Consider the following 14,103-nt stretch of genomic DNA (forward strand, 5'->3'; position numbering starts at 1 on the left):
TTCTCTCTCTCTCTGTGTCAGTGTTTAGTGTTGGGTGCGGGTCCCTGTGGTCTTAAGACAGCGATTGAGTTGGCTCTACTGGGCTTTCAGGTAGTTGTGCTGGAAAAAAGAACCTCTTTCACCAGAAAAAACCTCGTGCATCTGTGGAACATCACCATTAATGACCTCATAAACCTCGGTGCAAAGATATTATATGGAAGCTTCTGCAGTTCCACCATTGATCACATAAGTAAGAGTGCCATTGTTTTGTCTCAAGATTCACATCAGTAATGTTTTTTCTAAGGCACGTTTATAAAAGCTACTTAAATATCCTAACTGATCTAAAGCCTAATCCTGGCTTTAGCTAAGCCCTGTCTGTGAAACCAAGCCTAAAAAAGCTACAGTAGGGATGGACATTCGATTAAATTTTCTTAGTCGATCGTCTGGAGAATTAATGATCGACTATCGATTAATCATTAATATTTTTATATTAAAATTTAATATTTAGTTAACTTTTTATTAATTAAAAATGCAATGAAAATGCAAAAATACAGTGTGTTTTTCCTCGATGAGATCGTTATTACAAGAAGATCAACTTGTGGCAGTTAAACTGGACGGTGGGTTAGGCTAAACGTGAAGATATACAGTATGCGGTGCGGTGCTCTAAAGCAGTAAAAATACAGAATTGACTTTACGGTCAAAATCAATTAAATTACAGTATATTGGGAGTGTCCCCGACTATGGATTTTCATAGTCGAATCAGAATCGTCAAGTCTTGCCTATAGTCGACTAATATTCGAATCATGTGTATGGGGGTGGGGCTGGGGGGGGGCTTTAACATTTCAAAGCCGCGATGTAGAGAAAATCACACAAAGATATAGAAGAAAATGTATAAAAACATTTTGGATCAATAAAACTAAGAAATAACATAAATAACTCCAGAAAGGCCACACTGCAGACAAGATTTATATTTCACATGCAAATCAAATTAAATCGGCTAAATTACCTGTGCGAGCAGGCTCTAAGTAGCCTACAGCACCGAAAAAATAAACAATTAATTTACTAAATTAAATTAAAACAGAATATACCTTTCTAATAAATAAAAATACAAAATGAAATAAATCAGAAGAATGTGTGAAACGGGCGTTCGCCGTGACCTCTTCATGATTCTTCTTTTGAAATCAAAACGGAAACTCGCAGGTAACTGAGTATGGCGTCAAATATTGCAAAAATGAATGTTTAATTGCTGCCACACAGTGAAATTCATTTCAATGCTTCAAGACTCACACTACGCAACCTGCATTAGTTTAATCAATAACAAATTAACGTGATAGACGAAATTCTTAATGATCAATTATCGATAGTCGATTAATCATGCCCATCCCTAATATAGTGTTCTATTTTGTTAAATAGTTATTTGTTTTCATCATCAAATTAATTACATTCAACATGAAGCTATATATGTACTTCCATAATTTAATGTATGAAAGTGTGGGGTCGTTACGTTTTTTAATGTTTTTAAAAGCAATCTCTTCTGCTCATGAAGCCTGCATTTATTTGATAAAAAAATATGGTTAAAATAGTAATATGGTTTTGTTATGTGGTTTCTAAGGTATTATGGATGTTGCTATATGGTTGCTAAGGTACTTGGGGTGGTTGCTATGCAGTTGCTAAGGTACTCAGGATGGTTGATAGGGTGTTGCTATGTGGTTGCTAGTACGTATTACCGCATAGACTAGCAATGATAGAGTGAGTGAGCGAGTGAATGTGTGTGCGTGCGAGTGAGTGAGTGAAAGTGAGTGTGTATGCTAGTGTATGTGCGAGTGTGTGAGTTTGAGAGTGAGAGTGTGAGCGAGTGTGTGAGCGCGTGGGTGAGCGAGTGAGTGAGTTATTGTGTGTGTGTGTGTGAGAGAGAGTGAGTGAGTGTGTGAGTAGATAGTCTAAATTAGTTTAAATTGATTAGAAATAGACATAGAATGGCAGTTTAATTGACTAATTGGCTTCAGTGTGTTTAGATTTGAATCTTGACAGTTGGAGTCTGAACATTCCGTCAATTTAAGTCTATGGGATTTTTTTGGGAAACCGTGTCGGATCAGTTAGAAATGATATAGCACACAAGTCAGAACAATCTGAAAGGCTGACCCAATTTTGGAGGTTATAGAGTTTAAGCTCTAGGAGGAGATACAATCTAAATTTTGTCTCAGAAGAAGAGGAAGAAGCAGAATATGAACTACATAAAGTTTGTAGACAAACTTTAAAGGGGTGGTTGATTAAGATTTAACTTATTTTTAACTTTAGTTAAACTTTTTTAATGTTGCTGTTTTATGGAGCTTATAATATGACAAAATGATTTGAATTTGAATTGTGTAAATTTGAATTATTGACAAATGTAATCTAACAAAATTAGCCTATGTGAAATTTTAAATAGGTCTGAATTTGATTTCTTTAAATTATAAACGTGGGATTATGAATTATATTGAGAACGTCGACGTCGTACATAGAAAACATGCCGTAATGTACCCTGAGTGTAAACCTTAGCTGCATTCATCGTGAAGCGTGCAGCAAGCGATTTGCAAAGATTAATATAAAGATTAATATAAAGGTTAATAAAATGTTACACTCACTTCAGTTATTCTGGAGGTGCAGCAGGAACACGAATAGTTGATACCGATCCTTTTTTCAGGAGCAGAAAGCAGTTTGGTGTGAAATATTTGCAAACATGAAAGTGTAACGGTTGTTCCTCTGCGTTGTGTTATTTTTCTTGTTAAATGTTTTGAATAAAAGAATTGTCCCACACAAAGCTGGTCGTGCAAAAGATGATTTAATTATGCCTCTCCTCAAGTGACATTGCAGGAAAGAGCGACACACACATACACAATATATGTAATAATAGCAAGTATAAATAATAATAATAATAATAATAAACAAAAATGTAAATGTATGTAAATAATTCAAAACAGCATTACAGTGTTTCTTAGATCTCAATTAACATACCTGTGTGATAAAACACATAAACAGACAGGCACTGTTAAACCGCAGCTCTTTTTAACATTACCTGTTAAGCACAAAATACATGTTTAAATACACCAGTAAGTTAACTACAGAAACCAGTAAATGCAATGTACAATATATATTAATAAACTAGAATATATATCTAGTATGCGTACCAAATATACACATCTCTATACACACACACATAAAATTTAATCAAGACGTTAGCCTTAGCCGCTTAGCCACTAACACATCTCTCACTTGTGACGCACACACCCCGCCGCCATTTCACGCAACGCACTATTCACTCATTAACAGCACAAAAATAAACTTACTTTAACAAGTTAATGACTCGAACTAATAGTCAAATGTAACATCTTAATGAATACTCTTTCACAATTGATTATTTAAACCTGACATGAACACTTATAACTCAATTTAACATCAAGTGCACGGAGCTCATGAAATCGTACCTCTCCTCAAGTGACATTGCAGGAAAGAGGACAAATCTCCGATTGCACTGCTGTTTGAAGCTCGCTCCTACGTATGACGTCAGCCGACGTGCATACTGTGATTACATTTAGTAAGAGCACACAAACTTCTTTCAAAATAAAAGACCCCAAAACAAATAATAAAAATAAATAAAAATATAAATAAAATGGTTTATAATCTGGTGTAACAACATATCCCTGCTACAAAAGCATGGATGTTGATCGTGGGGAATCCCACCGAGGGAATCCCCGCGTCAATGCTTTGGGAATATTCCCTTCAAAAACAAAACTCAGCCACTGCGTCTTCAGCGGTTCAGACTTAGGAACATCAAAATGACTGCTGTGTTCCTTATTACACCCAAGAACAGAACACCACAATCGCTTAGACGCCATTCTGCTCATAGACAGTGCTCCAGCGACATATCAACAATGACGCGCGGACTGTGTTGAAACGCTGCTGTCAATCAACAATCGTGGGAGGGGCATCTGACCGTGTGACGTCACACGGTCGAACGGCTTGTTTTCAGAAGGGGAAGACATAAGAAGATTGAAAAAAACCACTGGATGGATTTTGATCATTTTATGATGGTTGTGTTCAGGCACTGCCAACACACATTTCAGTACAATCAACTTGTAAAAGTGCATGTACCATTATATGACCCCTTTAAACGAATATTGAACATTTGAAATTTAACGAATTAAAATGTTTTATGGCTGAATTTTATAGACATGTATTTTCAAACAGCTGTTTTTTTATTCTGAATTCTTAGACTGCAAATATACAGTTTAAAAAAATACAGATTCAAGTTTTCAAGATGAAGAAGAAATTCAGAACTGAAAATTCAGATCGAACAGAAAACAGGTCACAGGTCATCCTCAGGGAAGAGTAGAGGATCTCAGAAAAGTCGAACGGAGCATTTTGGCCGATTACAGAGCTGTACTGCAGTAGTTTTCTGGCGCAAATGTGGTGGTGGTTCAAGAGAATCTGTGTATCATTCGTTCAGTCTTTTTTTAAGATAAGTAAACCGTACCGGGGTAACCGTACCGTACCGTAACCGTACATAAACCGTACCGGGGAAGAGCATAGAGGGCTTTCTTTTGTGTAGGTATACATTTACATACAGTTGCATCAGCTGGGAATGGCAGGGTAAATTACGGCCTTTTATACCAAAAAGTTTGAAGGTTTTCAGTTTGAAATAGTTTGTTTTAGTTTAATAGTTTAAAAGCCAGATAGATAAATATATAGATTAAAGCTTAAATGAGTTTAATGGGCTACTCTGAGTGGTTGCTAGGGTGCTGCAATGTTCCCTTCCTTTTTTTTTCTTTCTTGCTGAGCAAAACTTTTTGCTTAGCTTTTTGACCTACAGCATACGTAAAGACAATTGTTTCAACATGCAGTTGTAACTTTTAACTTGATTGGGCCATTTCTTTTTTATTTGACCCTTGATATAACTTATTGGTATTAGATCAAATTTTTTAACTAAATGAAGCACATTTTAGGTTACCTGAGTTTTATTTATTTTTTTACAGTGCTGTTAACTGTACCCGTCTTTACCAAGAAATTCTCTAAAAATTATAAAAACTGCAGGACAGTTAAATTCTTTAAAATAATATAATTGTCACAATTTGGCTTTGGTTTATGTTTCATGTCATGTTTCTGTGTTTTGTCATGTGATTTCCCTGTTAGTCATGGTATCCTGCCATGTGTTCCCTGGTCTGATGTGTCATGTTGTCATTGGTTCATTGTTCACAGGTGTTCCTTGTCTTGTCATTAGTCTTGTGTGTATTTAAGCCCTCATGTTTGCCATGTGTCTTTGTCAAGTATTGTTTCCTGTAGTTCACTGTTGGTAAGCGTCATGTTCACGTTCATGCTTTTGAGTTCATGCTTTTGAGTTCATGCCATGCTTTTGTTTTATGTTTAGATCTTATGTTATTTTGAATAAACTGCACTTGGGTTCTTATCAACTTTTGCCTCCACTGGATCCCTATTTACAGAATACTTGACCGACCAAAATGAACTAATGACAACATGACACATCAAGGGAACACATGGCAGGATCACATGACTTACAGGGAATCACATGACAGGACACAGAAACATGACATGAAACATAAACCAAAACCAAGACAAGACCAAATCGTGACAATAATATAGTATGAAAAACATTAAGCTGTTACACTGAGATGGTTTGGGAAAACCATTAAGTGTTTTGTACAGTCAGTTATTGGCTACAGGCAGCATTAAACCATCGAAGTTAAATGATTGTTTATTGCTTATGAATTTCCAATATTTTCTTTAGCAGGGGTATCAAACTTTTTAATGGCAAGGAGCCCTAAACAATACCCTTGTGAGATCAATTATTTATTAGGCTTATAATATAATAAAATATAGGCCTAATATAATATAACCTGTTAAGTATGAAGGTAAAAGAGTAGCTAAACTCGAAAGCACATAGATGTGAATTTGTGAACTTGTAGAATACATATTTGTTCTTGTACGTGAACATTTACACTCACAGCTCCAATGTGAAAACCTGTACAATAAAAATCTGAATCTGAATGTTGAAATTTGCACTCGCAGACAATAGTCACAAACCTGTATTCTGAATCTGAAGCTGCAGACAAGTAGTCACAAATGTGTAAAATGCCATTCACAGAAATACAATGACAGTCACAAACATGTAATATATATATGCATTTATTCTTACATTCATATTCACAGTACAACTTCTATTAGGCACTTGCAACTTCTCAAATCTGTCACTGCAAATTCAAATTTCGCTCCTTGACTTTTCTTTTCACAATAAATGAGGTGCAAAACTAACTTGTGCACTTGAAACTTATGCACTTGAAAGAGAGCCAGGGGGGCAGGAGCGGGGTGTTCAAAGGAGTCGTTTTATTGGTTGGCACCTAGCCAATGAAATCGGGGACGTTCTGAAACGCTAACATGGCTTAATGCATTAGACTGATATTAAAATAAATAAATTATATTATCAAACTTAGTAAACACCACACTAATAGTGCATAAAAAATGCAACAGCTAATAATGCAAAAATAGCTTTGTAGGACTATACTTTATTTTGACAATTGGTCAAAAAATAAATCTGTTAAATCTGATTGTTAAATCTGATTCTGCTGCATAGAACTGATTGAAGAATAATATATTGATATTTTATATTATTTTAATATAGGTACCAGTATTAGCCTTTTCACCATTTGTATCACTCCGCTTGTCTGTGTTTGCGCCACTTGCATCATTGTGGCGACAAGTGATTGTCTTTATGAGTAAACAATTGAACTTTAAACTGATTAGTGCCAAAAACATTGATTAACTCAGGAAAGAAACAAGTTGCTGAAACCAATCTTTAATGCTAATATAAATTGCTCATTTGCCTCTGGACATAAAAAGATTGCACTGGTTTTTGATTGAAATGTAACATCTATGCAAAATAATCCTTGAAAGATTTCTCATTTAAGGCCATTCCTGTTTGGAATATGTGATTGTGTATTGTCAACAATAAGCAGAAACATTCTGCATTTCCATTTTGTAGTGTGGATCGTTCATTGCAACATTTATCCTCATTCTCATTTTTAAGAATCTGTTATCTTGACAAATAATTTATGCTACTGCCCACTGACATGCTTTTAAAGCTATTGTTATCCACATTTTTTGGCCTTAAAATGCACATATGTAGGTCCGAGAAATCCAAATTTTATCGGGGGAGCATGTCCCCAAACCCCCCTTACTACCTCACATTTGTATACGCATGACTGTGTGGTAATGTGTGCTGGTGTAGCTACAGTGCCCAGGCTGAATTTCTGAGCCAGTTTGCCCCTGCATATAGACCTACAATATACATTATTCTCTGTATTAAATCATGTTATCTTATTATCCAGCCCCTGATGTTTTGGGCTCATCCACTGATGTTTTTAAAACCTAGAAACACCCCTGCAAATGCATATAGAATATTTTTAACTTAAGTAATAATCAAATAAAGAGACAATATATTAACATTTTAAAAGTCTTACAGTTACAACCGGCCCTTTGAGGGCAGCCATAATGCTGAAGTGGCCCTCAGTGAAAATGAGTTTAGATCATTGAATCTGATTAGACCGTTAGCATCTCTTTCAAAAAAATGACCAGAGTTTTGATAATTTTCCTATTTAAACCTTGACTATTCTGTTGTTAAATCATGTAAGACCGATGGAAAATGAAAAGTTGTGATTTTCTAGGCAGATATGGATAGGAACTATACTCTCATTCCTGTGTAATAATCAAGGAACTGTGCTACCGTACCATGAGTCCAGCAGGCACAATGATATTAAGCAGCGCCTGAAAATAGTCCCCAGCTAGTTAACTTCCAACGTGACATAAGAAGCGCCATTTTTTAATACAGTTGACATATAATACTACTGTTTCTGTATCATGAAATGTAGTTTTAAGAGTTTTTCAGGCGAGAATGTAGTTGTTTAAAGCTCAAATATGTGGTTTATTTATAAAGATTTATGAAAATTGTATCCAATTGTGAGATCCAGCGATGACCGGGCGCTCAGCGCGATGTACCCCACCTGGAACAGCCTTTCCTCGGCTGGACGTTCTGAGGTTTGCCGCCAATGCCGCGGACTCTGGCGTCTCTGTAGTGGTTAAACATGAGATATAATTCGTCTTGAGTATATCTAACGGGCGATTTTTGGTCTCGTAACGTAAATCTATAATTTGTTCCCTGGGCAATCGTTTTGGCTGAGGGGAAGTTTCATAACTTTATAAGCTATTTAACTTGTACCGTTGTATGGTTAGACTAACGTTAGATGGAGCACTGACTTTTTATGTTTGACTGAATTGTTTGCTTTATTTGTATAGCTTCTTGTAACTTTACCTTTTACTTATACTTTTATAATGGCTATTTTAATATTGATAAAACTGAAATTTAACAAAAAGAGACTGGGTTGAGTTTTGTCATTTTAAATTTTAATACAACGAATGATCTGTAATTTTGTTTACTGCAACATCTGTTGTTTAGTACAAATGCACATATTGCCTGGACCATATTAAAATGTTTAATATTTTTATATTATATTTAAAACGAAAAGAGGCAGGTTTGTGTTTTATATTTCGTTTTGTTATAAATAGGCAAACGTTATGTGCAGTGAATATAATCAATACGCGTTGCCTGAACCACATTTGTGTGGCTTTAATGTTTAAGATTTCTTTAAATGAAAACGAAAAGAGTTAGTATGGTGTTTTATAACATATTTCGTTGCCTAAAATATACACAGAGATAACCGAAGTAGCAGAGCGAGCTAAGAGACGCGCGCTGCGTCAGAAGGTGGGCGGGGTTAGGATTTCCCAAGATTTTCCAAGATGGCGCCGCCCATACCCCCTATAAACGGCTTCAAACCCGTTCTTCAGAAAGTCTATGGGTGACGTCACAGACGCTTTGTCCATATTTTTTACAGTCTATGGTTCCTTCGCATTGTGTACAAGTTGGAAAACGGAAAAAACGTATCCCATTGTTCAGTTTATTTCCTGAACGACTGTGTGACTTGCTATTGCAGTTTTTGATGCAGCAGGAATTAGTCAAGTCAAGTCACCTTTATTTATATAGCGCTTTTTACAATACAGATTGTATCAAAACAGCTTCACGGTGATAACATGAAAATAATACAACAAAGTTTGTTTCTAGAAGAAAATTGCGTCATCGTCTACCTTAAGGCAGATCAATAATATTGTTGAATATTAAATGTCTTAAATGTTTCCAACTAAGCAAGTCAAAAGCCAAGGCAACAGCGGCCAGGAACCAAAACTCCATCAGGTGACAGAATAGAGAAAAAAAACATTGGAGAACCCAGGCTCAGTCGGAGTGCCAGTTCTCCTCTGGCCAACGAGCGAACAGTGAATGATTATGATTCGGGCAGCATTACAGATCAGAAGTCAGACTGGATCAGAGCATTCAGAGTATTTATTCATTTCCTTCTGGTTGGAAGTCGAAGTCTTCACGCCGGTATGTAGACGTGTAGTTGAGGATCAGTGCCGATGGCTGTCGTGTCGATGAGGCCTTCACAGAGCTGATGAGGCTGGCACTTCAGGATGCGTTGGGATGGGTCCAGGCGCAGGTCCTTAATCAGATCCGGATACGGCCTGGATCCGGCGGACTGAGAGCGTCTGGGACTGGCGGTAAACCTTGGGATAAAAAGAGAGACTAATATTAGCGTAGACGCCATCCTTCTTATGATGTACCAAGTACATAAGGATTCATGGGAAGTGTTCCCGGTTCCGGCTGACCTAATCTATGCAGCCTAACATTGAATTATAGAAGTCTATAATGTGTTATGTGAATGCTAGGTCAAAGAGATGTGTCTTTAATCTAGCTTTGAACTGACAGAGTGTGTCTGCTTCCTGGACAATGTTAGGAAGACTGTTCCAAAGTTTTGGTGCTAAATAGGAGAAGTATCTACCGCCAGCAGTCGATGTTGATATTCTAGGTATTATCAACTGGCCGGAGTTTTGAGATAGCAATAGACGTGAAGGACTATAAAGCGTTAAGAGCTCGCTCAAGTACTGGGGAGCTAAACCATTTAGTGCTTTGTAAGTAATCAGCAATATTTTAAAATGTATACGATATTTAATAGGCAGCCAATGCAGTGTTGACAGAACCGGGTAATATGGTCATACTTCCTGGTTCTGGTAAGAACTCGAGCTGCTGCATTTTGGACCAGCTTTAGTTTGTTTATTAAACGTGCAGGGTGTGGTAGAATTTTCCCCTACGCACCTGACTTAGGTTGCCTTGACACCTGAAAATATTACACTAATAAGGTGAGTTACCTCTGAACAAGCGAGTTGACACAATCTAACCCCGCCTAAGAGTCTCACAAAGAATCGAACGACGTCTCGCCCCCTATCAAACACTTGGGAATAAGGTCTCTAGTGTTCCTAACGCGATCCACACTATCACTTGGTAGTAAGGTCTCTAGTGTTCTCGCTGAATAACTTGCTTCCCTAACTAACTTGCTTCCTGCGGAGGAATAATCGACAAACAGACGTCAACAAATGTCCTCTAAATGCTTTTATCGCGGCCGGGAGTTCTCGACATTTCCTCAGAGAACATCCCCCAAAAAGCATTAAGCATGGCCGGAGGATCTCAGACAAATTCCATTGAGAGTCCCACCAGTAAAACACAAACAACAGTTTTATAGAATGAGGAGGTATGGCAAAAATTACATGAAACATTACTTAATTGAATTGGTTCTTCACCAACAAGCCCTCTTGTTACTAGGTAACCAAACTCTGTTTTTGGTTTCGAGTTTAGACATCTGTCTAGTTTCATTTCCCATTCTGTTATTTATACACACACACTCAAAGTCACAAGTTTATCCTTGGTTTCGAACAGTAGCCTACATTTTGTTCAAATGTTAGATGTTAAATAAGGTTAAATGTTAAAACAATGTTAGCTTAATATTATGTTTAAAATTTTCAACAAGTTTAGAAAATTCTTCCTCTCCTAGAGCAATGAATGAATCAAATTTTTCCTCAGGGAGACTACAATGCACTCCCTGATGCGATACTGTATTAGACGGTTGCATAGTTATAATTTTCTCCCTGATATTATCAATCTTATAAGTGAAGAAGTTCATAAAGTCATTACTGCTGTGTTGCTTGGAAACATCTGGGCTTGAAGATTTACTTTTTGTTAGTTTAGTAACTGTTTCAAAGAAATACCTAGGGTTTTGTTTATTTTCTTCTAATAGGGTTGAAAAATAAGCAGATTTAGCAGCTTTTAAGGCCTCAATGTACGTGTTATGATGCAGAGCAGGAAGCAGGCTCCAGATGCATCAGTGTTTTTATTAAATAAACTTGAATTATGACAAAGGCTAAGAATAAACTTGAACTAAGACAAAGACTAAGACTCCGGGACAGAAAAGGCAACAACAACATCAAGAACTCAAAGACTGAACTAGACACAGGGTTTAAATACAAAGGCAAACAAGCTAAACAAGATATAAAAAACAACAAAAAAAAACAACAAAAAGTTCAGGAGGGCGGAGAAGCGGAGGCGGTCTTGGGGGAGGGACGGAGGGCCAGGCCCACACTGGGAACCGGGATCAGGATATAGGCAAGACAGGCCTGGGCCGTGGAGCGTGGGCGGCCAGGGTGGAGCAGGACGTGCCGGCGACCAGGGTGGAGCAGGATGTGCAGGCGGCCAGGGTGGAGCAGGATGTGCAGGCGGCCAGGGCGGAGCAGGATGTGCAGGCGGCCCTTCGGGCGGCCAGGGCGGTGAAGGACCCTTCGGGCGGCCATGGGCCCTTGGGTGGCCACGGCAAGGACATATGCCCCCCCCACCCCACCCCCCCACAAAATTTTCTTTGGGAGGTTAACGGGCTTAGGCTCCGGATAGGAGAAGTCCAGCGGCGAAGGCGTCTCTGGGCTGGACAGGACCAGCGACAAAGAGGGCTTTGAGCTGGGCAGGGATGAGGGCTCTGTGCTGGGCAGCGATGAGGGCTCTGTGCTGATGAGGGCTCTGAGCTGGACGGGACCAGCGGTGAGGGCTCTGTGCTGGACGGGACCAGCGGTGAAGGCTCTGTACGGGACCAGCGGTGAAGGCTCTGTGCTGGACGGGACCAGCGGTGAAGGCTCTGTACGGGACCAGCGGTGAAGGCTCTGTGCTGGGCAGCGATGAGGGCTCTTTGCTGGGCAGCGATGAGGGCTCTGTGCTGGGCAGCGATGAGGGCTCTGTGCTGGGCAGCGATGAGGGCTCTGTGCTGGGCAGCGATGAGGGCTCTGTGCTGGGCAGCGATGAGGGCTCTGTGCTGGGCGGGACCAGCGGTGAGGGCTCTGTGCTGGGCGGGACCAGCGGTGAGGGCTCTGTGCTGGGCGGGACCAGCGGTGAGGGCTCTGTGCTGGGCGGGACCAGCGGTGAAGGCTCTGTGCTGGGCGGGACCAGCGGTGAAGAGAGCTTTGAGCTGGGCGGGACCAGCGGCGAATAGAGCTTTGGCTCTGGCTCGGCGGGCATGACGCTCTCAGTCCCTGGCTTGGCGGGCATGACGCTCTCAGTCCCAGGCTCGACGGGAATGACGCTCTCAGTCCCAGGCTTGGCGGGCATGACGCTCTCAGTCCCAGGCTCGGCGGGAATGACGCTCTCAGTCCCAGGCTCGGCGGGCATGACGCTCTCAGTCCCTGGCTCGGCGGGCATGGCGCTCTCAGTCCCAGGCTCAGCGGGCATGACGCTCTCAGTCCCAGGCTCGGCGGGAATGGCGCTCTCAGTCCCAGGCTCGGCGGGCATGACGCTCTCAGTCCCAGGCTCGGCTGGACTGGCGTGAAGTGCAGGCTCAGCTGGACTGGTGTGAACAGTCTCTGGATCGGCAGACGTGCCGTGATGCGTAGGCTCGGCAGGACGAAACCCTGGAACGATGGCCCTCTTGGCAGCACGTACAGACATAAGCGGGGGATCGGCCACGCTGGAAACTGGTCCTGTACGTCCATAAACCGATCCAGTGGCTGGCTTGATGGTTGGCAAGACGTGACGATTCCCAGGCCGGGCGGGCGAGACGTGAACTGACTCTGGCTGGGCAGACGGGACGTGGAGCTGTGAAGACTCTGGACTGGACGCGACCAGCGGTGAGGGCTCTGGGGGTACTGTGAGCTTGCAGGGTGTTTGCCGAACCGCTCAAGGAGAGGGCCAGGTCGACATACCCTTCCAGGGTCCAGCCGGTATAGTCCTCCGGCATCAATTGAGCAACATCATCATCCAGCCCGCTCCAAAACAGGTCCATGAGCTGGGTGTCATCTAACGCTTCCAGATGACAGCAAGACAAAAAGTCCCTTGCATACCTCTCAATAGGCTGGCCATCTTGGAACATCGAAGAAAGGAATTTCCTCAGGGCCTGATTGCTAACAACTGCTGGATCCATTTTGTGGTGAGTTCTGTTATGATGCAGAGCAGGAAGCAGGATCCAGATGCAGCAGTGTTTTTATTAAATAAACTTGAATTATGACTAAGAATAAACTTGAACTAAGACAAAGACTAAGACTCCGGGACAGAACAGGCAACATAACAACATCAAGAACTCACAAAGACTGAACAAGACACAGGGTTTAAATACAAAGGCAAACAAGCTAAACAAGATAAGAAGGGGGCGTGGCTAATCAGAGACACCTGGGAAGACTAATCAACATAACGGAAGACAGCTAAACATGAAAAGACAGGGGAACACATGACAGACAAGAACAAGACACAAACCCACACCGTGACAGTACGCAGTCGAGCTCTCTTTCCATAAAATGCGAAATACCTCTAGTTTTGTTTTCTTCCAGTTGCGCTCCAGTTTTTCTGGCTGCTCTCTTAAAGGGACACTCCACCCATTTGCATTAAGCTTTGCATTGTTAGAAACCCAGTCATACTATTGAATGGTCGTGCAACACTCTCTCATTTTCCCCTGAGACGGGAGAAATCCGTTATTTACCTCTTACACTTCCTCCTACAATGACGCAAAAATCGTCATTTTGCGTCATTGTAGGAGGAAGTGTAAGAGGGGGAGATTTCTGTTGAGACTACAAGCACTAGTTCCTCATCTCTCCAATCTTTCCCAGGGGCGGGACCCGCTCACGCTACAGACCTATTACAGATCAGTGGGTGGGACTTTACTC

The 14,103-nt window shown here is 40.7% G+C and overlaps 1 protein-coding gene across 1 annotated transcript in view; it reads left to right on the plus strand.

Annotated features, from left to right (window-relative positions):
• LOC311075128 (F-actin-monooxygenase mical1-like) overlaps positions 1–14,103 on the plus strand; it is a 146,567-nt gene that overhangs the window by 91,279 nt on the left and 41,185 nt on the right. The window contains exon 9 of the mRNA XM_084102292.1: positions 22–229. Within this exon, the coding sequence (XP_083958418.1) occupies positions 22–229 (208 nt within the window). The remainder of the gene's footprint in view (positions 1–21; positions 230–14,103) is intronic.

Source organism: Abramis brama (assembly GCF_963993115.1).
Source record: "Abramis brama genome assembly, chromosome: 2".
Classification (NCBI taxonomy): Eukaryota; Metazoa; Chordata; class Actinopteri; order Cypriniformes; family Leuciscidae; genus Abramis; species Abramis brama.